This window comes from Aspergillus vadensis (assembly GCF_003184925.1).
Source record: "Aspergillus vadensis CBS 113365 unplaced genomic scaffold BO88scaffold_9, whole genome shotgun sequence".
In the NCBI taxonomy this organism is placed as follows: domain Eukaryota; kingdom Fungi; phylum Ascomycota; class Eurotiomycetes; order Eurotiales; family Aspergillaceae; genus Aspergillus; species Aspergillus vadensis.
The window spans coordinates 930,941-956,360 of NW_020292047.1; the positions used below are offsets into that span (position 1 = coordinate 930,941).

At 50.7% G+C, this 25,420-nt stretch overlaps 12 protein-coding genes across 12 annotated transcripts; 7 read left to right on the forward strand and 5 right to left on the reverse strand.

The window, feature by feature from the left end:
• Positions 1–381: 381 nt before the first annotated feature.
• On the forward strand, positions 382–4,385 carry BO88DRAFT_274591 (DUF3433 domain-containing protein). The gene is made up of 2 exons (XM_025702383.1): positions 382–2,256; positions 2,327–4,385. Exons 1-2 carry the CDS (start codon positions 534–536, stop codon positions 4,156–4,158), a joined length of 3,555 nt encoding a protein of 1,184 aa, XP_025563878.1. The 5' UTR covers positions 382–533; the 3' UTR covers positions 4,159–4,385.
• BO88DRAFT_274574 (uncharacterized protein) lies at positions 4,214–4,709 on the reverse strand. Its single transcript, XM_025702381.1, has one exon. The coding sequence runs from the start codon at positions 4,610–4,612 to the stop codon at positions 4,268–4,270; it is 345 nt and encodes a 114-aa protein (XP_025563879.1). The 5' UTR covers positions 4,613–4,709; the 3' UTR covers positions 4,214–4,267.
• A 514-nt stretch (positions 4,710–5,223) lies between these two features.
• Positions 5,224–5,784, forward strand: BO88DRAFT_274576 (uncharacterized protein). The gene has a single exon (XM_025702382.1). It carries the CDS (start codon positions 5,407–5,409, stop codon positions 5,767–5,769), a length of 363 nt encoding a protein of 120 aa, XP_025563880.1. The 5' UTR covers positions 5,224–5,406; the 3' UTR covers positions 5,770–5,784.
• A 590-nt stretch (positions 5,785–6,374) lies between these two features.
• Positions 6,375–7,946, forward strand: BO88DRAFT_364416 (N(6)-L-threonylcarbamoyladenine synthase family protein; the record flags this gene model as incomplete). Its single annotated transcript, XM_025703977.1, has 2 exons — positions 6,375–6,490; positions 6,557–7,946. 2 exons carry the CDS (start codon positions 6,375–6,377, stop codon positions 7,848–7,850), a joined length of 1,410 nt encoding a protein of 469 aa, XP_025563881.1. The 3' UTR covers positions 7,851–7,946.
• A 56-nt stretch (positions 7,947–8,002) lies between these two features.
• BO88DRAFT_404424 (uncharacterized protein) lies at positions 8,003–9,146 on the reverse strand. Its single transcript, XM_025706612.1, has 5 exons — positions 9,008–9,146; positions 8,700–8,908; positions 8,624–8,632; positions 8,475–8,549; positions 8,003–8,397 (listed from the first exon to the last, which is right to left on the reverse strand). Exons 1-5 carry the CDS (start codon positions 9,028–9,030, stop codon positions 8,306–8,308), a joined length of 408 nt encoding a protein of 135 aa, XP_025563882.1. The 5' UTR covers positions 9,031–9,146; the 3' UTR covers positions 8,003–8,305.
• A 118-nt stretch (positions 9,147–9,264) lies between these two features.
• Positions 9,265–13,406, forward strand: BO88DRAFT_487525 (putative PHD finger domain protein). The gene is made up of 2 exons (XM_025712546.1): positions 9,265–12,009; positions 12,059–13,406. Exons 1-2 carry the CDS (start codon positions 9,551–9,553, stop codon positions 13,137–13,139), a joined length of 3,540 nt encoding a protein of 1,179 aa, XP_025563883.1. The 5' UTR covers positions 9,265–9,550; the 3' UTR covers positions 13,140–13,406.
• Positions 13,407–13,780: 374 nt separating this feature from the next.
• BO88DRAFT_274653 (RNA recognition motif domain-containing protein) lies at positions 13,781–14,875 on the forward strand. The gene is made up of 3 exons (XM_025702384.1): positions 13,781–13,900; positions 13,987–14,086; positions 14,171–14,875. The coding sequence occupies exons 1-3, from the start codon at positions 13,861–13,863 to the stop codon at positions 14,520–14,522; spliced, it is 492 nt and encodes a 163-aa protein (XP_025563884.1). The 5' UTR covers positions 13,781–13,860; the 3' UTR covers positions 14,523–14,875.
• BO88DRAFT_274699 (uncharacterized protein) lies at positions 14,338–15,136 on the forward strand. The gene has a single exon (XM_025702385.1). The coding sequence runs from the start codon at positions 14,555–14,557 to the stop codon at positions 15,041–15,043; it is 489 nt and encodes a 162-aa protein (XP_025563885.1). The 5' UTR covers positions 14,338–14,554; the 3' UTR covers positions 15,044–15,136.
• Positions 15,137–16,905: 1,769 nt separating this feature from the next.
• BO88DRAFT_453076 (DPY30/SDC1 family protein) lies at positions 16,906–17,265 on the reverse strand (the record flags this gene model as incomplete). Its single annotated transcript, XM_025710726.1, has 2 exons — positions 16,906–16,996; positions 17,090–17,265. 2 exons carry the CDS (start codon positions 17,263–17,265, stop codon positions 16,906–16,908), a joined length of 267 nt encoding a protein of 88 aa, XP_025563886.1.
• A 690-nt stretch (positions 17,266–17,955) lies between these two features.
• On the forward strand, positions 17,956–20,557 carry BO88DRAFT_487528 (fanconi-associated nuclease 1; the record flags this gene model as incomplete). The annotated part of the gene is made up of 2 exons (XM_025712547.1): positions 17,956–18,455; positions 18,505–20,557. 2 exons carry the CDS (start codon positions 17,956–17,958, stop codon positions 20,555–20,557), a joined length of 2,553 nt encoding a protein of 850 aa, XP_025563887.1.
• A 76-nt stretch (positions 20,558–20,633) lies between these two features.
• BO88DRAFT_443423 (40S ribosomal protein uS15) lies at positions 20,634–21,905 on the reverse strand. The gene is made up of 4 exons (XM_025710018.1): positions 21,677–21,905; positions 21,567–21,599; positions 21,011–21,057; positions 20,634–20,948 (listed from the first exon to the last, which is right to left on the reverse strand). Exons 1-4 carry the CDS (start codon positions 21,876–21,878, stop codon positions 20,775–20,777), a joined length of 456 nt encoding a protein of 151 aa, XP_025563888.1. The 5' UTR covers positions 21,879–21,905; the 3' UTR covers positions 20,634–20,774.
• Positions 21,906–23,298: 1,393 nt separating this feature from the next.
• Positions 23,299–24,106, reverse strand: BO88DRAFT_274821 (uncharacterized protein). The gene has a single exon (XM_025702386.1). The coding sequence runs from the start codon at positions 23,829–23,831 to the stop codon at positions 23,427–23,429; it is 405 nt and encodes a 134-aa protein (XP_025563889.1). The 5' UTR covers positions 23,832–24,106; the 3' UTR covers positions 23,299–23,426.
• Positions 24,107–25,420: the final 1,314 nt, after the last annotated feature.

Below are 25,420 nucleotides of genomic sequence, written 5' to 3' on the forward strand. Positions count from 1 at the left end.
GGGCTGCGAAGCGGATCGCATCACCAGTCAACCCCCTCTCCTCCCAAGTCTCTAAGTGGGCGCTCCACCCGGAACACGTACCAATAGGCCCCAGTGCAATAAATTAATCCCAAACGGGCCAAGTTGCCCACCCCCGAAACTGGCTATTTTTCTAAAATGGTTTTGGCGCCGGGGCTCGTCGCCTTCCAGAGCACCACGACCCGGTTCGTTTCTTATCTTATTCCTCATCGACTCTCCTCCCGCCCAGCCCGGATCCTCGCGCAACCAGCCGCATCATCGGAACAAGAGGACCCTGAATACCGCTTTTCTTCCATCACACTGTGTCGACAAGTCAATCAGCTGCGATATCCGTCGATGGGCAACCCTGAAGTGACCGTTTTGTGCCTCCCCAATTCTCGAGCGCCTCACTCCTGAACACTTCCTCCAGCCATGTCGAATCGCGGTTGAATGCGGTGACTGGTTATTGATACCAGCCATATCCCTCCGGCGATCTATGCTAGGCAACTTTGACAGATGTGAAGGACCGAGGAACGATGACAACAGAGCTTACCCGCGATGCTCCTCAGATCCGGACTTCAGGATGGCTTCCGCGGACCTTGCGCCGACGATACTTGATTCCGTTGGCCTGCCTCATGTTCTTCATGCTGTTGGTGACTGAGTTTCTTCGACAACTGGGCAACAATGAAGGCAGCCTCAGTCTCTTTACCTCGACTGACCAACTCACCGACACCCGAAAATTCGCCTACACCTACGTTCCCACGATCCTGAGTATGATCATCGCAGTCTTATGGTCCCTCGTTGAATATGACGCTCTTCGGCTCGAACCGTACTTCCAACTATCAAGACCCCAAGGGGCTCCGGCTGATGTGCTACTTCTCAACTACGAATTCGGTCACTATACAACCGCGCCATTCTTTGCAATGAGGAACCGCCATTGGCTTGCGGTCTGCATCTCAATCCTGAGTATCCTCCTGCAATTGGTATTTCCGTCGTTGCAAAGTAGTCTTTTCAACATGGATGATGCTACCGTCTACAAAAATCAGCACCTTCAAACATGGCCGACTATCGTGAACCTTGAAGAGCAGGGATCCTTGGTGGATAACAGCATCCAGAACACGACCAGCATTCGAGACCATCGGGACCTGTCATATAGTCAGCCGGAATCAAGCAAGTACGCTATGGCACCGGTGGCTATACCATTAGATGTTCAATACGACACGAAAATGTGGGAACTCACGCAATCCATCTATTGGACAGAGTTATCCTGTACTGAGATCGACGTGGAAGATGCCGTAACCATTGATGTATCCTCCAATACTTCTTCATTCGGTATCGGATCTCCCACTAGACAACCCTTGATTTGGAACCTCTACGACGTGTCAACAACCGATAATTGCACCCTGGAACTTAGCGAGGAAATCACCATACCGCCGACAAACTCATCTGTGCAGATTTCACACTGGCAGCCGAACGCATCCACGACTAGTATTACCAAGCAGTGTGCTTCTTTCGACCTAATCGGACTGACGGTCGACGTCAATCTCAACAAATCCAGTGAACTTGATCGCCAGAAATCCGACTATTCGAGCTCTGATTACACCCATCAGGTCAATGGATTTGGCTGCAAGCTTGTCTATCTGACCTCGGAAGCTGGCATCTCAGTGCAAGTAAATGGTTCGCTTTCAATCGTTGATCTGCATCCGAACTCGACTACAGAGGTGTCAAGAGCTTCTCTCAATACTACCCATTTTAAAGGCATAATCTTGCAAGAGGTGGCCTCCACCAATGGCACTTCCACGTTCAATAAGAAGCCAGTGAGACCATCCACACTTCATCGTGATCTTATCTCGAAGCTGGAAACTAGCATTCAAGGCGCTTTTGTACCGTTGATGAACAGGATCTTCGATCTCACCAGTCAGTCACACTATGTGCAAGCTTCTCATGTGACACATCAGATGGCCATCATTGTTGGCCCGGTACAGTCCTTCCTCTCCGAGGCAATCCTTCTGTTTGGAGTGGTAATGGTTTTGTATTTGGCCTACACCTACCCAAATCGCCCGAATATGCTTCGAAGTGACCCAGCTTCTATCGCATCCATGTGTGGTATCATGGCCGATGTCATTGATGCTTCGTGTCTGTCTCACCTGAACCTAGATCAGTTGTCAACCAGACAGTTGAGGACCATTCTCAAGAACTATACTTGTCGCTGGCAGCAAGCTTCTGACCCTCCCCGTATTTGTATTGAGCCATCTGCTGGTAAGTCTCGCACTGATTGTGATTTGCCTCGGTAAGGGTCTCATAAAGCAGACGTATTGACACTGTTTAGTTCCTCGGTCTCAAAGACAGATCTTCCAAGGCAAACCCGATCCAAGACCTCATTTCCTCCTTATACCAATTTTCGCTCTTGAAATATTCCTCTTCATAGCGGTATTTGCAGGTATTGTGACAATTTTCGTGCTGTGTGCCAAGGATGGGGCATTCCATTCCTTGACATATCTTACCTCAGACAGTCTGGCGGCGTTGTTCCAACTCATTCCGTCTGCACTCGCTTCCATTATCAGGGCATTATGCCTCTCGATATACCGATACCTGAGCGTTCTGGAACCATGGTCTGTCCTTCAGGCCGGGGGCGCATCCGCTGCGTCTTCCCTACTGCTCGAGTACGGATCACTGAATCCTATTGCTTCACTCTTCAAGTGGTTCAGTTACCGCCACTTCTTGCTGGGACTCGTAGGAGTGGCCTGTTTGTTTAATACCGCAATGAGCATATTGGCCAGCGGGCTTTTTCGGCACGAGCTTGGTCCGACGAGGGCGGATGCTGATATGAAGTCCAACTACAGCTATGCGTCAATCGCCATAAGACAAGCCTCGCCAATAGGCCCCGAACTTGACACCATCAAGAGCAGCATCTATAGTGGTACCTCGGTGCTCTCTTGGACCACATCCAGTTATTCATTTCTCCCTGCATGGACGGACACTTCATCCGAATGGCTCGTTGGGGGCACCATTCGGGGCGTTGGTGCTGATCTAGTATGCAAGCAGCTTTCGATCGCCGACAGCTATTCCGAGGACCCGGTAACAAATGTAGCCAGTTGGCAATACTCGCCTTTCAACGAATCAGATACGGTGTGCCAAATAGACACAATCCAAGACACTGAGGCTAGCCAAGGGAACAGTTTGACGGTTCGCTTCTTCGCTTCACCGACATCTGCACAATCAAGTGGCTGTCAGAAGCCCTCGGTCGTCGTGGTTGCCTACCCCAGCGGAGGTGGCTATCTACAAACCTCACCCGATACCGCAGTCGCGTTGTATTGCGAATCCCTTTTCATTATGCAGAATTTCTCCGTTGGTTTCAACTCCGATGGGTACATACAGTACCATGTCCCTCTCAATGGCACCTTTGTGACAGACGATGCGATTCTACGCAACGGGACGACAAACCTGGCCAACTACAACCTCAGGCTATCAAACCCTCTAAGCGTCACTTACAATGGCTCGCATCTAGAAACCAACAATGCAAGCAGCGCTGATTGGTTTGGCACCCTCACGGCAAATCTCTACCGCATTCTGGACACCAATACAAGTGTCATTACCGCAAATGTTCTCGAATCCGCCACCCGCAATGTCTACCGGACAATCTTTGCAACTGATCTATCGCTTGAACGGGATGCTTACTTCCAACTTCAAGACTATCCTGCTCGGATCAGCGACGGTATTATCTACAACATGTCCTGGGCGGTGGTCCCATCGTTTGCATCATTCATGTATGTTCTAATCATAGTGGTCTTCGATGGGTGCGTTGTCGCCTCGGTTTTCCTTACCAGGAGAGGTCGTTTCAGATTTCCTCGCATCCCACGGTCCATCGGCTCTATCATCCCTTGGGTCATTCATGGACAAGTTCTGAACGATTTCAAGGGAACATACGCTTGGAGTGAAGACGATCGAGAGAAACACTTTAACGATCTGGACAAACGATACAAACTTAATCGACATGAAACGGCCGATGGGCAATGGAAGTACGTTTTGGATGAAGACAACTCTCGCCGCAACAGCGGATCCTCCACCATCGAGTTACAGCCGATTACTCCGGTGCCGAAGAATCGGTTCCGAACTCTGCTGCGAAGGGTGACTTCTGATGACAGAAGTCAAAACGGATGATGGCCCTCTTGGCTTGGTTGTTTCAATGATTTCCGACATCTTAGCGGCTTCTTTGAAATCGCCATCGAATTGGAAAAGGTGGTTCATTCCAAATCACAAACCCGATTGATTACGGTACACGCAAGAGTTTTTTACACCAGGCGGTCCGGACCCCAAGATAGCCTCGACCCTGCCTGGAGCCACCCCACACTGATGCCTTGGTGTCCCCTGTTATCCTACCATTGTCATAATTCAATTTGATCATGGGAAAGACCGGGCTCGCCTGAAACCTTGACTTAGGCTCTGGGAGCCATTCCAGAGCCACAATCACTCGTATTGGCTGGTTGGCACGATCGTCAACACTTTGGCAAGCCGGCATCTTGCCCTTTCCATCTGGAATGGCACGGAAGATCATTGGGATACGAACGATGAGAACCAATGGTTCGGTCGTGGGGTGTGATGTCGGTGTGCCCATATGCAAGTGCCGTCAATGTCCCACACGCTCGCCCATGTGTGCTCCGAAGCCCACGGCAAACAACCATCTTATTCGGCACTTCAAACTCTGCAGAATGCTTGTCCATTTCAAGGTGAGGGGAGCTTCCGATCGTCGACTGCGGGAAATTGTGAAGATGCCGGGTGGTCGACGAGGGGGATGGCGGCCGGCAGCCAATGGTTAGTGTTCATCACATTCTAAGCGCCGAGCAGCTGCACGAAAAGGCACAAGTCACCCCTTCATCACACCTAGTCTCGAGGTCCCTGCTGAGCGACAACGAATCATGGAGTATGGATGGGTGCAAAGCGTCACCTCCTGACCCAAAGTTTCTTAAAATAGGTTGCCATCCATCGCCAGGTCAACCCCTCGCCTTCGCCCTCCCCACCACCAGGGTTTCTCCCCAGCAATGAAGGTCGAACAACTATATAGCCGCCCAGCTAGCCCGGGGATTAAGGGTTCTTCCTCTTTTCTTGACACACAATTTGTTTTGGGCTTTGCTGGGTTTTTGTTTTCGTTCTATTTTCATCCTTGAGTAGTTCGTTTGGCTGGTCCAGGCGACTATCTGTTTTGCAGCTTCCTGTTTGGCACGTCATCGAGTAATAATAGTATCATTTACACGCCTGCCTCATTGGAAACACTCTGTTGATCAAAGTGGTTTTCCTTGATAATCTTGTGCTGCTGCTCCTTGCGCCTATTCTCTACTTGTTTCTTCCACCCAGAGAACAAGATATCTTTTTGCATTCAATCATCGTTCCAACCCATCAGTGTCAGTCAAAATGATCGCTCGCAACGCAAGGCCGAAGCTTTCACTGTGCACCTCCGCTGCGCAAAATACTTCTCGTCAGCCTCTGTCCCTCAAGTCTCCCAGCGCCATACCGCGCACTCCGATTTCCCCTGCAAGCCCGAGTGCAAAGCGGTTCACGTCTTTCCAAGTACCAAGCTACGCCTACAACAACTCGTGCTCGTCTAAGAGTATCCTCAAGAAACATTCGGGCGCCTCAAGTCACGCAGAAAAGCGGATTCAGTTCAAGGGCACTCCCACTGTCCACTGTGTCACGCCCATCGAGAATCCCGAGGAGTACTATGGCACTTACACCAAGTTGTCACGCGAGGAGCGACGTTGGATGGTTCGTGAATGAAGGAGAGGCTGATGTCGCTACAACCAAAATTACAGCCAAAAGCAGATCGGCGGGATGCTGGGCCAGAAATCCGAAGAGCCTTTTAATGCGCCACGGTTTCTGTACCCTCCCCGCTCCAACTCAAGGTGATAAGTCGATCCGGCATCTGGAGCGCAACGACAATTCGGGGTATGTCTGGCGGCGCGGGGCATTGGATGTCCTTGAGTGCAGCGAAAACACTGGGATGGATGCATCTGGTGGATTGAGGATAGACTCAGCGTGTATATGATACCTGTTATGTTCATGATGTGATGATACGGTCCGGCGTTTTGTACTTAGCATAGGGCCTATCTTGGGCTGCCCCAATGACGATCGTTATGGCTCCATTGTGTTTAGTGCTAGCAGTAAACTAGTAGACCTACTTATGGTGAATTCTCGCCAGCGGTGATCCTAGCCACTTCAGACCGACCGTAGCGATTTATAGTAACAGCGGCGGCGGCCCCGGGTTTCGATGGCCCGTGCGAGGAGAATCCCGATACGATATTAGTCTTTAGTTTTCCCGCCGACAAGCCAGACCCAGAAAGCTTGCCTCAGCCTTCCTTCGCTTGTCTTTCAAATCCTCTTCAATGTTGAGCAGAGTTTCCACCTCAGCATTACGCAAAGGCTTGTGTACTGCTCCGAGGTGGAGTCTTCTACCTCGAAGCCGCCGCGGGCTGCTCACACTTGCCATCGAAACGTCCTGGTGTGTCTAATCCAATCCGCCCGAATACTTGCGCGACAGCATAGCTAACTGCTCTGATCTATCCAGCGACGACACATCGGTAGCAATCGTCGAGAAGGAATCAAATGCCGTTCAAATACACTTCCTCGACAAGGTGACCTGCGACACCAGCGCATACCAGGGCATCCACCCGGTCGTGGCTCTCGAATCCCACCAAGAGAATATCGCAAGTCTCGTCCATAAAGCACTCGCCCATCTACCCGTCGCGAAGCTCGAAAAGCACCAAACGATAAATGTCTCAAGTGATACGCAATTGCGCAGGAAACCCGACTTCGTATGCGCCACTAGGGGACCGGGGTTCCGCTCGAACCTCTTCGTTGGGCTAGATACAGGAAAGGCGCTGTCCGTCGCATGGCAGGTGCCGTTCGTCGGAGTTCATCATATGCAGGCTCATCTGTTGACTCCTCGTCTTGTATCGTGCATGAACCGTAGCCAGGCACAAGATAATAGCCAGGATGTCGCGGCGTCGCAGCAACCCATCACCCCCGAGTTTCCCTTCCTCTCCATCCTCGCCTCCGGCGGCCATACAATGCTAGTCAAATCCTCCTCCATAACCGATCACGAAATCATGGCATCAACAGTGGACCGAGCCCTCGGAGAGGCTTTAGACAAAGCCTCCCGCGAAATCATCCCTCCCTACCTCCTCCAGACGTCAAAGAGCACCATGTACGGGAAGTTGCTCGAACAATTCGCCTTCCCCAACGGCAAAGCCGACTACGCCGACTACCAGGCTCCCAAATCCCGTCACGATGAACTCCTCCCACGCAAAAGCGAAAACCCCTGGGGCTGGTCTTTCGTAGAGCCATGGGCCCACAGCCGTCAATTGCAATACAGCTTCTGCTTCATAGGCAGCACGCTGGCGAGGATATTCTCCGCTCGCGAGGCAGCCGGTCAAACGATCAGTCATGAGGAGCGGATAGCTCTGGCTCGCGAGGCAATGCGGACTAGCTTTGAGCATCTGGCGTCGCGCACTATCATGGCGTTGGAAAGTCTTGCTAAACAAGGGCCGGAGAAGGAGGTTAAGACTCTTGTTGTTAGTGGTGGTGTTGCGGCGAACCAGTACCTTATGACTGTGTTGCGCTCGTGGCTGGATGCCCGCGGGTTCGGGCACGTTGGGCTGGTTGCTCCCCCGCCGTACTTGTGTACGGATAATGCTGCTATGATTGCTTGGGCGGGTATGGAGATGTTTGAGGCGGGTTGGCGCACGAATCTTACCTCTCGGGCTATTAGGAAGTGGTCGCTGGATCCGCGAGAGGAGGGAGATGGTGGTGTCCTTGGGCCTTTTGGGTGGGAGAGAGCTGAGGATCATTTTGTACAATAGATAGATTTGGGGGATGATGCTGTTACCACTTCACTCTTCTTCGAGTGTGTATTTTTATGAGCTGTATATAGATCACAATCCATGTATCACCACTACTAGTGAGCTTTACTCGCAACTATCTACAAGTCAAGGACTCCGTATAATCATGTACATTTCATTCCATGTCATATGAACTACTAATTCGCAAGCCATGCGAAAGGCGCTACCTTGACACAAGACACACATAATGCAAATCGGCTCTCCTCATGACAGCACCAGTATGTCTGTGACGAGACCGTTATTCCAATCCCCGTTTCTAGAGGTGACAGCTTATCAGCCTATCACCAACGGTAAAAGCTCATCTCCGCACCCCACCAGCAGCGACAAGCATTTCGGGCTCTTCAGATCTCCCGACCCTCGCCTGAAGTTTCCAGCATCGGTCGACTTTGTACAGTTATTTCAACCTTCAATCTCCATCAACCACCTGCAACAGTGCCACCCTGCTGCAGCGCCGTCACTTGCTTCCGAAGCTCGAGGAAGAAATCCTTGCCGTTTGCCATTTGGTTGGCTGTATACGTCGTTGTTCGAGTTAGGTCATTGATCGTTTGTTTCGTGCTGTTGTTTCCTGGGGATGTGATCACGTACGTTTTGCACCCCAGGGTCCGCTCGCGCGGTTGTTCACGTCCTTTCCTTGTGGTTTGTAGTAGTAAGGTCTCGGTTCTGGAGAGGAGATGAGGGTTAGCGATAGGTAGTTGTAGGTATTGATTTCGGATGAGCCGTGGTGGTATACGCACCTCCCGGTCCTAGAGTCCAGCGCAAGCTGTATGTTAGCTGGTGCCAATCCTCGCCTATAAGCTGGCCTAAGCTTACCCTTTCTCAGAGCTCCTTTCGCCTCCGCGGCATTAAAGCCTTGCACGGGGACATGCTGCTCCTGCTGCGGCCCGGAAGAGAACTGGTCACGCGAATCTCCCCAATTATTCTGTCCACCCCGAGACCCACCATGCGCGCTCATGGTGCGGGCGTTGGAGTGTCTTTGCGCCGAGTGGCGGTTCTGGTCGTATGGGCGACCTCCGCGCCATCTAGAATGCATACCCACGGGTGGGTTGTTGTTAGTCTAGAGATCTGGGGAGTATAGTAGGAATTCAGTCGGGAAAAAAAGAGTGGGTGGTTAAACTTACCGCTCTTCACCGGGGCCACTCATTTTGTTAACTATCTAACCAGTAGACGGTAAACAGAACAACTAAGTGGGCTTTGTGAATGGGGAGAGAGCTCTTGGGAAGTAAGTAATCAAGAGGGGACGGAACTGACAGACACAGGAAGGTCGGCGGGAAGCAGCGCGAATGTGGAGAGCGGCTTGAGACTCTCCGCCTTTGGGGCCCGACGGCTAGCCAAGCGGGTTGCTTTGCTTATCATAAGCACAGCATCTGGTCAACTTCCCGCCCTCTCGCGGCCTGCGCGTCTTCCCCCCTCTCTATTGTCGCCCACATTCACTGTCGAGTACTGTCTTTTACGACCTTGGCGGCTTGGAGGAGCCATGCTCTGTATATTTCCGATCGTTTAACCCCCATTTTCCACCTGCTTTACGGCGCGACGTGCGTTTGTCTGGAATCCTAGAACGTGCGGCTGAGCGGCACCGCTCGGCGTCGCTTTATCACCAACTCCTTTCTAGTTGAACTTCCTATCCGTCTCTGTTCGCGCTTATTCCCGCCTTGTTTGAAACTATGGCGCCCCTCTCATGGCCCAAGAGCCACCGCTCGCCCAGCAGACCCTCCCGATCCCAGACTAGAGTGACCTTGAAACCTCCCTCGAGCTCCGACTCATCGGTAACCAACGAAGGCCCTCCCCTCAAAAAGCGAAAGTATGTCCCTGGCGGACCGGGTGGTGGTGGGAGATACATTGAGCTGGAGGTGAAGGATACGCCGAAACCCAAGCCCACACCGGCAGTCAGACGTAATTCTTCCAACTCTCGTGGTCGCAATGGCCCAGTTCCACTTCCAGAGTCAGCACCTCAACCTCAGCCTGTACAACTGCCTCCTCCGCCGCCGCCACCTCCTGTCCCGATGACACCTCCCTCCGCGCGTCTGAGAAGAGAGAAGAGTCAGAACCGGGGCCGTTTTGGGTCGTCGACGGCGGCTGCCCTTGCTCTACAACAAGGGGATGGTTACAAGCCGCGAGAGGAGCGTGGTTGGGAGGAATTCCATCCGGATCTAGATATTGATGCGAAATTTGCAGTCTTCGATGCAGAAGAAGTGGATCGCCCGCCTCCCACATCATCGATTGCTCATATTCTGTCGCCTAACGGCCTCGATAAGACGAACGAGAAGGATCCAATAGCAGAGCTGATACGCGCACATACGAATGGCTCGTCACCGACTCCTATCAAGCGCCGACCAGGCCGCCCTCCTCGTCGACCTGAGGCCATCCTCAACGCCTTGGGCATCACACATCAACAGAAGAACGTTCCGCCCCCAGGTCCGAATCCCCGCGAGAGGCTGACGTTACCGAAGCCCTCATTCCGCATACGCGACCCGTTCACTTTCTATGACCAACCTGGAGTGGGTCAGCAGAACTATGTTGACCGCACTATGGCGAGTGTAGGGTATCAAGAGAGCGATCTATTCCTCCGCCATGACCGTCGGTTGATCCGCATGACAGAGGGTGCCCAGGAAGATGATCTGGATTTGGCGAACCCTGTCGCTTCAGAAGGTGAGGTCAATGCTGCCGTTGGCCGGGTGGAATATGATATGGATGAGCAAGATGAAAAGTGGCTGGAGGAATATAATGCGAAGCGAAGAGAAGACCAGCTGGAGCCGATCAAGCCGGCAGTCTTTGAGATTACCATGACCAAGATCGAGAAGGAGTGGCACGTCTTAGAGAAGCGTATACCGAAGCCTAATCCCAAGCCTCCCCAGACGCAGCGGCCTCGTTCGAGCTCTGCCGCGGCGGTAAATGGCGAGACTGCGCCAGGTGAGGAACAGGACAGCAAATGTGCTATTTGTGACGATGGTGACTGCGAGAATTCCAATGCGATTGTTTTCTGCGATGGTTGTGATTTGGCAGTCCATCAGGAATGCTACGGGGTTCCGTTCATCCCGGAGGGACAATGGCTATGTCGCAAGTGTCAGCTGATTGGAAGAGGGTCTGTCAACTGCATCTTCTGTCCAAATACCGAAGGTGCCTTCAAGCAGACTACCTCCTCGAAGTGGTCTCATCTCCTGTGTGCGATCTGGATCCCTGAGGTCTCTATTGGTAATCCTTCTCTTATGGAACCGATCACGGATGTGGAGAAAGTGCCTCGCAGTCGCTGGAAGCTTCACTGCTACATTTGTCGCCAGAGAATGGGTGCCTCGATACAGTGCAGTAACAAGAACTGCTTCGTTGCGTTCCATGTTACCTGCGCACGGAGGGCTCAGCTTTACCTGAAGATGAAGTCAGGACATGGAACCCCGGCGGTCATGGACTCCCATTTACTCAAAGCTTTCTGTGACAAGCACGTACCCCCTGAATGGCGCAGAGAGCATGGGACAGATGTTGCTACGGCTGAGGCAATAGAGTATTACAGGACTACAATGCAAGGCCGCCGATGGGGAGACAGCCAGGCGGCGGCTCTTTCCTTGGAGCCTTCACACCCTCTCGGTTGCGACCACGGGGATGACGACGGACATCGCATGCATACACCACGCATTACCCTGACTGTTGGCGGTAATAAGCGGAAGCGACCGACTGTACCCAAGACTATTTGGAAGTTACCGTCGGGGGCTCCTGTGATTCCCCAGGTCGTGCTGAACTCGGTTGTGGCCTCACTGCAGCGCTTCGGGGTTCGACAAAGGAAGCAGTATGCTGAGGATGCTTGCAAGTACTGGACGCTGAAACGAGAAGCCAGGCGGGGAGCCGCACTTCTGAAACGTTTGCAACTCCAGCTGGAAACCTTCTCTTCCATGGAGATGACAAGGAGGGACTATGTTGCTATGGGAGTCCCTGGGAGCAAGAGACTACAAAGACGTATTGAGTTTGGTGAGAGACTCTATCATGATTTGGATCGATTGAGGATGCTGTGTGATGAAGTGAAGAACCGCGAGAGGGAGAAGTTAAAGGACGTGGAGACGCTTAAAAGCATTGTTGACACTGTCTACTTCCCTATTTTCCCTCTGCTCTGGCCAATATTCGAGAAAGCTCAAGTGTAAGCATGATTCTTTTACTTTACCTCACGTGGTCTAACATCGCTGCAGGCTTGATGGCAAAGGTATCTTTCGACAAGGCCTGGCGTCTATCAGAACCAAGCTGCAAGAACGGTTTTATCCGTCGGTTGCTACCTTCTCCGCTGACCTGGCCCATGTCTTCACTACGGAGATTGGAGTCCAACCGGCTGGAGATACGGCTGAGCTTCAGATGCAGATTAGTGGTCGTGCACCGGAACTCAGCCTAGAGCAACGCGAGAAGAGAAAGCTTGCCAAGCGGATCATAAAAGCCATTCAGCCTTCGCTAGAAGATGCGATCAGGAAGGAGAGCGAATTAAACCGCAAGCCGTTTGAACAGGAGCTTAAGGAGCTCGATCTCATGCTAGAGAATAGTGTCATGTCCAGACGGGGCTCCGAAGTTGATGCGCCAGAAACAGTCAACGATGAACAAGCGTCTGCACTACCAAATGGTACAGAGCAGAAGGTTGAGGAAGTGGATGTGCTTGCTAAATCCGAGCCTGAAGATAGTGCTGGTGTTGCCGACGTACCTGGGAACACAGCTACAACAGCTGAGGCTAGTGCGGCCGAGTCCCAACCCGCAGAGGCATCTACCGAGCCTCAAGTACAGCAGGACACGAACATGGAGGATGCACCTGCTGATATGCAAGATACAGAGCCTCAAAGTGCAGATGTGGCGCCCACAATTGTACAGCCTACAATTGAGAATCAACCATCTGTCCCTGATCAAAACGGAAATCTGGAGAAAGAAAGTGTTGAGCCATCCAAGCCACCAGTGGAGAACCAAAATGGGCCGTTGACGCCCCCACCCAGTTTCAAAGGTGATCAACAATACCCGTTGGCGCAAGGAGGCATCCAGTGGTATATGCAACCATTCGATCCCATTGGTACCACCATCCACGAGGAGCGGTGGACCGGGCGAGATGTGATGCGAGGGATGAGCGAGGAGCTCAGTGAGCTAGACGAGGAGGAACTAAAAGACCTGGTTGAAGATGAAGAGCTGGAAGGACAGATGGTCAATGGATCGAACGAAGCAGCAAATGGAGGCGATGCACCGACGCAACAGAGCGTCAAGGTACATCGGACTCGACGACGCTGGCGCGGATTCAGGTAGTTAGACGTACAGATGGCGGAGATATCATCATTGGTTTTGAGCGAACATTCCCTACACACCTACACATCATTTCTTTTCTTGCGTTACCCGGATTTCCCCTTTCTGCATGTTTGCTTTTCTTTCCTTGACTCCCTACTACTGCTGCTGTTGCTGCTGAGGGAACAAACATAGGCTGGCCAGGCGTTGGGTAGGTCAGAAACTGGGAATTTGGTGGATTATAACAGTAGCCATTCTCAGGTAATGAACTTTACAGAATGTAATCATGTCACTTCGCATTCAATTCGCATACTATTGTAGAGACATATAGCCTCACTCCATAGTGTGGACAGTATTGAATGGCTGGTATGGAGAACGGCCTTGGCACGACGGCAGAGCCGCGGGCGGTCCAGAATGGCTTATGGAAGACTCGCCGCGCTCGACTTTCTTTCCCGGTTTCTCCCCCTTCTTTCATCATCACCACCGATTTCCATCTCTTCCTCCATCCATCCTTTTTGCCTTCCTCCCTTATCCCCCTTCTCCTCCTCTTCTTTCTAACCTCTCGGAAATCAGAGCCATCTTAGCTTCCTGGCTTTCTGATATCCGCGTCGGATAGCTATCGGGTTCGGTTGTTGAATTTTTCTGCCTCTCACTAGCACTTTCCTCGGTCTGCGTCGCGCGCGCGCCTTCTCATCCCTTTTCACCTCACTCAGCTCTCTCATTCGTCTTTTCGATTTCCGTCATTATGGCTACAGAGTACGATAACGAGAACGGTCGCTACGACGGTATGTCAACCGGTCATCTTGCCTCGCCAGCTCAGCTGATCTCCCCGGTAACATCATCACAACAATGCTGACTTGCTGCTGCTCAGACGAGCCCCGTTTCGCTCGCGACCGCAGCGCATCTCCTCGCGATGAGCCTCGTGCTGATCGCACCCGCAGCCGTTCTCCCAACGGTCGCGTCGATGATCGGTATGTTTACGTGCAGAGCTGGCTAGCTAGCTAGCTAGCTGTCACCAGACGCCAGCCAGACTGACTCAAGCTTCTTATTAATAGCGCCCCCATTGATCCCCGCAAGAACCTCGATGACGAGGAGGGTGCTATCAACACTGGATCCAACCTGTTCGTCACTGGTATCCACCCCCGTCTGACCGAGTCGGATATTTCGCGTCTGTTCGAGAAGTACGGTGATGTCGAGAACTGCTCGATCATGGTCGACCCCCACACCAAGGAGTCTCGTGGATTCGGTTTCGTCAAGATGGTTACTGCCGAGCAGGCCGATGCCGCTAAGGAGGGTCTCCAGGGCGAGGTCATCGAAGGCCGCACCCTGAGCATCGAGAAGGCTCGCCGTAGCCGTCCCAGAACCCCGACTCCCGGAAAGTACTTTGGTCCTCCCAAGCGTGGTTAGTTATTGTCCAGACTCCCTCTGTATATTGATATATGGCTTATGTGTGTTCAATCTTGTTAGATTTCCGTGGAGGTCACCGTGGCGGCCGTGGCGATCGCTATGATGATCGTCGTGGTCCTTACGGTGGTAGCTGGCGCCGTGGTGACGACTACCGTTATGGCCGCTATGACTCCTACAGCGACCGCCGCGACTATGGTGGTCGTGACTACCGTGACTACGGTGGCCGCCGTGACTACCGTGATGACTATGGTTACCGCGGTGGTGGCAGCAGCGGTGGCATTGATCGCTATGCTTCCGGTGGCCGCGAGGACCGTTACAGCCGCGACGACCGTCGTGACGACCGCCGTGAGGAGCGTCGTGGCGGCAGCGGTGGTGGCTACTATGACCGCGATGCTAACCCCCCGAGTTACGGCTCCGCAGCTCCTGCTCGTGATGCCTACGCAGGCGGCGGTGGCGGCAGCAGCGCTGGCGGCGGCGGCCGTTCCTATGACCCCCGTGACGACCGTTACAGCACTAGGTAGGTGAAGTTTTGATTGATCTGGACGGTCGGAACAAGGCCCAGAGCACGTAACCTCGTCCAGTGATGGGTCTGTTTAGCCTCCGCGCTTCTTTCAATTTTTCTCCCCACGCCTTTTGTTTTCTGTGACATTCCCTTACTTACCCTATTTCCTGGAATGGTTTTTTAATTCCCAATACCCCCATTCGAATGGAATTGCGCTCAACGGGCTACGGTGGGGCGTCATCTGTTGTCTTGTCGAAAATGGAGAGAAGAAGTCTTCATCGCATTCACATGTCATCCGGCGAAACCGACATGTCACCGTTTATGCGACCAGTCGATCTTCGAAAGAGAAAAGAAAAACCAAGGGAAAAAATAAGAAGAAAAAAGAAAAGGAGAATCCTATGTGGTGTCGTCGGCACTCCTCACACGCTGATGTTTTCTTTTGTTAAATTCGCTCGCAACACCGGAATATTTGGCGGCATGGGAAAGAACAAGAACTTTAACGTTGTAATTCCTCGGATTGTCAGATGGGTTCAGCACACTGCTACATTTCACTCTTCAACCCTTCCGGAAACTTGGTCGTTATCTCGCTAGTCAGCTGTTCGCCTTTGTTTGCGTCTTTGCGTCTTATACAACTCATCTTAACGTAACGACTTTCGATTGTATTCGGCCAGAAGCTTCCATAAATCTGCTCAGCCTGCAGAGGCTATTGCTTACGCCCTGGATCCCGCTCTCTGCACCCGGCGGTCTGCAGGGAGGTCAACCAGTGTCGCGCGGCACCAGTTCGCCATAGCGTTTGCGTTGTAGTATCGCCAGGGGAAGAAGTCCAATTCTCGCAATAGAGCCAATCCTATGGCAGCAGCAAACAAGTGAACCCTGTAATTCCGGGCGTCGGTACTTTTTTCCCCCGGTGGGATCGATAATTCGGCCATATGGAAGGGGTGGGGATTGAGGTAGGTTCGATCGGTCTGAGACTGATTGAAAATATGAATATCAGAATGCTACGATGCTCTGATTGATCTAGGTTGAGAGCAGGGACATCTACGGGTGTCTCTTGTTCTTTTTTCTTCTTCTTCTTCTTTCTTTCTCCTTTATTTTTTCATAATCATCTCACAATGGCTAACTGCAGGGCAGCATGCTTGATATCTGTTGTTACATAGATATTTCCGTTGCGTTTGGGTCTAGGGAATAATTCGTACTGTTTCAGATTGGTTCTCGCTGGGCTCCCTTGTAGCATTCCGTACCTTACATGGAGAATTTTAGACCCTGGTTTGGGGCGTAGATAGAAAATAGACGTGTAAGCAAGAGTCTTATCTGATGTTTGGTATCTAGGCAACATGCAGTCTCCAGTGACTGCCTAGTCCATAAGCAAACCCGTGCCTGATAGTCCCAAGACAACGTAAATTTCGCCACCAAGCTAATCGTACATTTCCTTTCAAATCATAACCTCATAACCGCATTATCTCCAACCCGATGAGCCAAATAGATAGCACCATACAGTCAAGGATACACTCACCCGCTGCCCCAAGAAACAAGATTCCATAGCTAGCGAGCGAGCAACCTCTCCAGATGTCAAAGCTGTCCAAAATCCAACCATTTCGGTCTATCTGTGCGGAGATGCGTCTCAAGCTGAACGACTAGAGTAGACTAGACCAGATCAGCACCCGTCCATCTCCTCCTTGTTTTTCTTATGCAGATGAGATGAACTTTGAAAGTATCCGCTTCACGTACAGCAGCACATAATGATGTTCTTATGTATGCGTCCACTGAGATCTTAGCCAGCCTTATTCCACCGTAGATAGTATGGGATCGTGTATGGTTCGATGATCGTCCCGTGTAGAACATCATGGATCAGCACCAATGGTCAATTTAAACAAGTAACCTCTACTCCGGAGTCTTCGAAACACCCTGCTGTTCGATTTCATTGCTCTTCTGGATGAGGTATTCGCCGAGGACGCGGAGGGGGTTGGGTGGTCTATTATCATGTTATAGACACGGTCAGCTCGCAATCCTTACTAGAATCTTCGCCTGGATAGAATTCAATCAGAAGGGATAGTGGTATACGCACTGCTCCTTCGCAACGACCGTCATTCCATCAAGAAGATGCGGCACAATCTTCTCATTCATGTATCTTCTAATCGGGGCGCCGCCGGGACGCACTTGGTTGGTGGTGGCGGTGGTGGCGGAGGGAGTTGCAGCGGCGGAGTCGGCACCGGGGGTGTTTGCAGCTGAGTCGGAAGCCATGATTTTGTCTTTTTCGGGGTTAAGAGGTGGGTGTGATTGTGGTTGTGATGATGGTTGTTGGTTCTGAGGAGGGAAGGGTGTGGTGGTAGTAGAAGTAGTAGATTGTGGTGGAGGATTAGGTTGAGGTTGAGATGTTGCTGTTGCCTGCTGTAGGAGGGGACAATTTCAGTTAATGCTTGAAAGCGGTCAAACAAAGAGAATAAATAGAATTGTAGATGTCAATTGAGGTAAATTTGTTTAATGGAGACAAAATTTAAGAAATTCAAGACAGAGTAAAACAAAAGCGGAGCAAGTTGCAACTGCTCCGCCTGTGGGGATCGCGACGGAGAGTTGTACTGTGCAGGAGTGGTTCCTGGCAGTTTGGGATTGATTCTTACCGCGCTGTTATCGGCCATGGTTCTATATTTGTCTGTATTTTGATATTCTTATGAATATGGTATGATATTTGAGAGATATGTGATAATATTCGATGGAATTGGCCCTGCTGACTGCATGTGCTTCATCTTTGTGCTTCGCAACATCAGCATCAGTGCAAACAGTGCAAAGTACACATGATGCTTGTCCGAATCGGGATATAGTGGTCAGGTGACTTCGTGTCTTTCCGCGTCACGTTCTTTTTCCAGTAGCGAGATGCAGATGGAGAGACTATCATTGCAGACTATGTGTTAGTGCTGCTGCTCGGGTTGCAGCATGTCCCTGCTGCACTACTGGGACACCCTTCGTCCTTCCGCAAAGCGTAGGAAAACCACCAAGGAAGAGACTGACACCGGCGATGAGAAAGACAGTCCCGACTCGTCTGATAGTCCGCTGATAAAGCCCTCTGAAACACCGCTGCCGGAGCGACTAGACTACAATCCAATACCTGCTGTAGCTGGGGTTGGGGCTGCTGGAGATGACTCTGAAATCCCATCAAACAGCCAAACCGAACTCGAGTCGTCCCTGCCTGCCATCCAGGCAGACAATCGCGCAATCGAGGAATATGAAGCTTCGCGCGCAGTTGACGAGAACGAGCCGGACCTTCGGCAGAGACTGAGGGATGGTACATGGCGGAAGGGTCGGAGTTCTATCTACGTGGATGCGTTCAATCTGGCACTGGAAACTGTGCTGGATGAAGAGGCCCATCTGTTTGATAAGGCGGAGATGGAAGTGTTCAGGCAGTGGCGAGAACTGGACTATGAGTCTCAGTATTTGTATGTCTACCCGGGTCATACTTGTTAGACTTTGAAGCTGACTGTGTAGGTATGTGCGTCTATTCCTCCGCAAGACCTCTGCCTGGCACCGAGTCAATCGCCTGGGCTACTACTCGGATATCGCAGACATGCCTCGAGTAGTAGCTGAACTGCGCCGCGCTCGCAAGCTCCCATCGGCATCTGAGGATGGAAATTCCACAGATGACACCGTGCCCGTTGATACGGGTTTCGTCTTGGGCCAAGACGGCGAATTCAGATTCGCCGAGGAAATGGATCAGATAACCACGCTGGAAGAAGCGTCCTCGCTCTTATTACTCGACGAGTTGAAAACGCTCGCGAAAGACGCCAAAGTAACAGGGAAGAGTAAAAAGGAGCTCATCACCGCTCTACAGCGATCAAGTCAGAAACAGACCGGTCTCGACTGGAACAGTAATTCCAACGGCAACAACAGAGACGACCACTTCATCCAGAAGATCCTCGACTACACCGGCGACTGCATCAGACTGGCCTCCGGCCCTCGTGCCCTCTTTGAACGAGTCCATCTAGTCTTCTACCGGTCCACCGAATGGACCGAGAAATCACTCACCACCATCATCCTAGCCAAGATCTCCCGCAGAAACTTCCCAGAATACGTAGTCTGTCGAACCAACTCCATCTTCCCCTCACGAGAGATCCTTCTAGAATTCGAATCCGCCCTGCGCACGCAATTCCAAATCGACAATTTCCTCGAGTTTAACGGCACTCCCACCGTCAAACTGCTAACCCAGGTCAAAGACCTCGCCTACAAAGTCTATCCGCGGTGGAAAACCCTCCTCCACCAGGAACAACAAAAAGAGGACACCATCTACGACTACAATGAAGGCGCCTACCTCCGCCGATTCTCCCCCGCATGGGTATACACCCGCATCATCCACAAGGGCCTCCACCCCCTAGGCCGTTTCAAAGAGCACGAAGAGGAGCACCGTCTCCTCTCCGAACTCCTAGCCCAGCGTCTATTCCACGCCGCCCGTCGCGGCGCATGGTACCAACGCAAAGCCCTCCTCGAAGAACACTACCTCTGGGCCCTGAAGCCCTCCGAAGGACGCGGTGAAGAAGCCCAACGCAAACACTGGCGCCGCATCGCCCTTCAAACCTGTGAAACAGGCCTGCAAGACCCAGACTGCCATCTCATCTACCACTATGACCTGCAGAAACGAATAACTAAGCTTGAAAGAGCCCTGAAGGTCGTGAAACGCGAACAGCACGACTTCGGGCACGTCAGACTAGCCAGACCCGCAGAACGCACGATCGAAGGTATCCAGATCGAGCGTGATGAGCCAACCCAAACCCAACCCTCAACCCCAGCCGATACCACTACCACCACCACCACTTCTACTACTACTCCTACAGCGGTATCTAAACGCGGCCGCCCCACCATCTGGCTCGACCCCCGCGACGGCGGCGAATGCCGCGTCGAAAGCATGTGCCTAAGCTGGTATCGAGACCGTGGCTGGAAGGGCTACCACTCCGAAGGAGGCATCATCAGAACCCTGTTCACCTACCTCTTCTACGACATCCTTTACACCTACGTCCCCAACGTCTTCCAAACGCCCTTCCAAACCAGCCCGCTCGATCTCCACACCGACGCCTTCTACCCGACCCGTCTCTCACAGATAAACCACCGACTGGTGGAAATCACCAACGGCGAGTCAGAGCGGTTGATTCGCGCTGTCTACGAGGAGCAATCCCCGCGCCAGACGTGCGCGATTGGCCTCGATTGGTCCTTTGAGTTGGATGATTTGGTTCAGATCGTTAGATGTTTCCCGGGTGAGGCCCTCGCGGCTGTTTGTAGGGTCGTTGCCCAGGAGTATCAGGCTCGTGGGGGTGGGGTGCCGGATTTATTGATTTGGAAGGTGTATGATCGGGAGGATGGTGGTGGTGAGGAGGAGGGTAAGAGTGATGGTGAGGGGAAAGAAGGGTACGGGGAGGTGATGTTCGTGGAAGTCAAGTCGGCGAATGATCGGTTGAGTGATTCGCAGAGATTATGGATTCATGTATTGGCGAGTGCGGGGGTGAGGGTGGAGGTTTGTAATGTTGTTGCTAAGGAGGTTATACGGTCGTGACATATACCAACCAGTATTTAACGTATACATGAAATAGAATATACAGCTACACTCAAGTTACAACAACTACGGTAAGAAAGTAGAAAGGTATGTATGTGGTCATAATTTTTATTTCATGACTATCGACGGAATCAACCCTTCCAGATCGACCCAATCAACCACAACGACAGCCACTTCACCACAACAACTTCGAACCCCGCACAAGATGTGCACGCGCTTAAGCGACGAGGGTGGAAGCAGTGGCGGACTCGTAACGCCAGGTGGGGGGGAGGACACCGACGGACTTGTAGTAACGAGACAGACGGTGGATACGAGACTCGATGAGAATCAGGCGGAACTTGCTGTCCTTGTCCTTGCGGTTACGCTCAAGGTGCTTGCGGACGGCGACGGCCTAACCAGATTGGTTAGCATGACCTCTACTATTGTAGATTAAGATAGGGGGGATTGGCATACCTTCTTGATGAGGTGGTACAGGTCCTCGGGGAGCTCGGGGGCAAGGCCTGTTGTAAAATCACTCTGTCAGCCTGTGGTTTGACCAAGCAGAGGCATACGGGATCACGCAAAAGAAAACTTTCAACTTCCCAACTGCATTTCTGCGAGTTTGGGGGTTGAAAGTTTTAACTTCCGGTGCCCTCCAGTTTTATGGACATGTTGTGGTATGTGTGTGGTGTAGAGATGGTGGGAGGCAGAGAGAGCCGGGATTGCTGCGATTGCGAGACTGCAATTGTGGGTTTGCGAGTGTGCCATGTCGATACGGAGTAGAGTCTGAGAAAGATTCCGGGTATGTTTCAACCTCATTCTCTTGTCCCTCTTCTTCTTCACGGAAGTGAAGAATATATATCGTATCGGTTGTCCATCAATAACTCGAATCGAATCGCCGGATATATTCCAATCCGGGTCCTGCGGCTGCTGCTCTGCTCGTGCCCATTCCTGCCATATTCACATCCACAACATGCTCATGCAACTGGTGCGACTGGTGAAAGGGAATAATTTGTCGGTGATGTCGTACCGTTGGACTTCAAGATACGGAGGATCTTGTTACCTATTCACATATCATATATTAGTATCCTTTCCCATCCCTCACTTTTCGAATAATCCACAGAGGAAAAGGGCTCTTACCAGTGACAGTCTTGACCTGGGCAACACCGTGGCTGTCACGGAGGACAACACCGATCTGGGAGGGGGTAGCACCCTTCTTGGCGAGCTTGCAGATCTGCTCAACAACCTGCTCGGTGGAAGCCTTGAACCAGCTCGGGGGAGTGCGAGAGTAGGGGAGAGCGGAGGACGAAATGCCCTTTCCCTTAGAGTGAAGGCGACCCATTTTGATTGATTGGTGGTGTTGACGGGGGTGGTTGTCGAACGGGTTGTGAGTGAGCTGGTCGAGTATCGAAAAGTTCGAGGAGGACGAGGTTATTTTTTCGTTGGGTGGATTTTGCGATCGTGGGTCACGTGGGATACAGAATTGATGGGTTGTTGTGGGTATGGTCATGTGATGTGGGAGTTGGGTTCGCTTATTTTTTTCTTTCCGGAGCTTTTTAAGCTCCGTTTTGACTTTCCTTTAGTCTTGGGTTTTTGATTCTTGTGGTATGCCAGCGAGCTGCTTTGAGCTGCTTTGAGCTGCTGCAGAGTTTATGATGCTCTGATTTCTTCAATTTCGGCTATATGGTGATCGACTAATTGATACAGCTACATTGCTGGCAGATTTGATATTCAGGTTAGTTTTCACTCCTATGTTTTTTTACCCTCTGCTTTACAGGATGAAACACACCTTACTTTTTTTTTTTCTGGTACCTCTTATGTCAGAGATAGGCTTCGGTCTATCTCGATGATCTAAATGGACTTCTGATATCCTTTCATTTCGCAAAATGTTATGTCATGGGAGTTGAGACGCATCGTGCTAACTCGCATCAAGATAGGTTGCCAACATTTTATTCGAGGATATTCTGGTGTGGAGGGATGGGCTTTATAGTGCAATATATCAATATATACATATTACTCAACGGAACTACGGTGTTTTCCCTGCTCGTGTAAATCATGGAGTCGTGCGATACCATATTGTAGATGTACGGGAATTTAGAGGATTGGCGAGACAATGTCTTGAGCATGCAGTACGACGGCATATCTGCCCACTGCTATCGCTGAGAGTTCTATCGCGTTGCAGCTTTATACTACGGAGTACTGCGATGGCATCGGCAATGCATTCTATACGATGAGCCATTTCACGATCACAAAGACTGCTTGAGAGAGCCACGCAGCCTCGTGGAGTCGTAAAGCTCATTATCCCCATCGTCCAACAGACAAGTCCTCATAGCTGCACATCTCCATCAGTGTCAAGCAAATGCAAGCAGTATCACACCGCAACGAGGCATCGCTTTCAAGACATCCTCGTGCATCCGCTTCAGCATCGCAACTCCCTCCCCACATGGTGTTATCGGGTTCCTTGGTTTTCAGCGTGTTCCGCGCGACGCCATAGAAAATTTGACGACATAATGTGATTTGTCCATCAAGATTCCAAATCAACTTACATGGACGCGCAGACGGACGAACCATGGTCTGCTCTGCGACGTGCATCAACTGTTGCTGCGAACATCCTGTACCTAGATAGGTGTTCATGATGCAGTTTGTCTGTCTATCTGGTGGTCTGCCTCGTGCAGCAACTCCGAAACAACAGTAGACCCGCTTGAGCGTAAGCGTAAGCCCTAGTCAACCAGCTACACGGTATCATTGTGTGTGCATATTTGAAGCCAAGAAGACCATTCGCTTGGGCATGGAAGCCTGCGTTGCGGATTGGCGATGTGTCATATCCTAGCAGCAGTAGCAATAGTGGGCTGTGGACACCAGCCGTTGGTACGAAGTAGTGATGATTGAGTCACTGACAGGCTTCATCCAAACCCACCTGATGTGACCGCCAGTTGTGGAGCATAAAAGTAGGCAAGTGGGTATCAGCAACACGTCTGTATTCGAAACGAGGAGAATAAAATCGAATCGTACTTTGTTCGTACGATAGAAGCGGCCATCTTCCGTGTTGTACGAGATCAGTAACACTGTACTCTGTACACCGTAAGTACTCCATAGACTGGAGGATATGCAAGTCTAGACCAGGGACCATAAACTTGGAGGCGATCCAGGTCCATGATTCGACCACTCCACGAGCTGTGCGTTGACGTCTGATCCCGGAGATCGCCAAATCAGACGGTCGAGTGCGACCGACTCCAGGGCACGGCGCGGAGAGGGGCAAGTGCAAGGGCAAGCTGAGCCCCGTATGTATCACCATTCAGCAATGAGAGATCCATAGCAAAGGACGGAGAGGTGAGATCGTGGGTACCGCGAGCGAGCATCGGTCTCCACGCGTTGTGACCGGTCAGCTGGTGATGAGCCTATGATCGCCCCCGTCACCGTCACTGCTGGATGGCAGCGACTGATTGGCTTGCCCCGTTCATCCACAACTGATGGCGCAGTTGCACGGGCTAGATACTTTGTGCGGGATCTGAGATGGATCGCTGGGATATGCTGGGGGGCGAGAGTGAGAATTGTCTCTTACGGCATCCGAGTCCCGATGTGTCTTGTCTTGCCTTCATCGCATGACCTGGTGTGATTTCACGGTCGCTGCTGTTCTGCGGGCTGATTTGCCCCGCTAGTAGAGCTGACCGTATACAAAGCTACACCAGTCAAGACTCGAGAGTGAAAGGTAGCACAGACATCACAGATAGCTGAAAGGATGTTCAACGGACGACCAGTTGGATGATCGAATTCCCTCCTATTTTGCTGATTCGTCTCCTGCCAACTGACTTGGCGGCGAGGTTTTGTTCTGACAGCCCTATGAGCTATAGTGCAGGTAGTCCCGGCTTACTATTGGATTCCTTCCGGGGAAGTAGCATCCAAACACAATAAGCAAATAGGAGAATTTGAATTCTCTTCGTCAGGGGTACAATGGATTTTTTTTCTGGGTGCATCTCGTATTGTTTGGTGTAGATACTAGTAGTGATTGTCTCATTAGTACAGTAAAACACGGTTATAAGCAACACCTTATATAAGCAACTCTCCATTATAAGCAACAGAATACTGTGTCTGAATTATTATACTATACAAAGTTACTTCATCCTCTATTACTAGTAAGTTGTTAAGTTCCTGACCTTCCTCTATACAAAATTACCTATATCAGATGCTCAGAATAGCTAATTTAGATATTATCTTTCAGGAATCATGCTAAAGCAAACCTCTATATAAATACAATATTATATTTCTAACAGCTAAAAAGCTGCTCTATGTATCTAATACTAATTAAAGCCTAATCTTACTTATAATAATCTTACTAAGTAGTTTAAAATCATATATAACTAGTAAATTACTTTATCCTCTGTATTTTGTATTTTATTATTTTAATATAATTCTCTTGATGCTATTCCCAACTACCGATTGAACAATAAATAACATCAAACGGAGTTGTAGCCAGAGCTAGAAACAGCAGTTATTAACTAGTTTGAATATATATAATCCCATATTACTATCTCACAAGAGATTATACGTGAGAAAGTAAAGTAATACTAGCTGATTATCTATTCTAATAAGATAATACTATTATTCAGTAACAGCTAGCTGCGAGGTTTTTAATATAAGAAAAATATCAGGAATTTCAAGTAGTATAAAGAGAGCAGGAAGATAATACTTAAAAATAATTTTAAAGACTAGATAATCTTAATATATAAGATACTATATATTTACGTGTCTTGTAATATCTTCAACTATAATAAAACTGATTTATATTAAAGAATACCTCCGGATCATGGTCTTTCTACGCGTTCAATCCCTGGATATAAGAAAGATAAGGCATATATCAGTATATATTTTTATTATAATACTAAT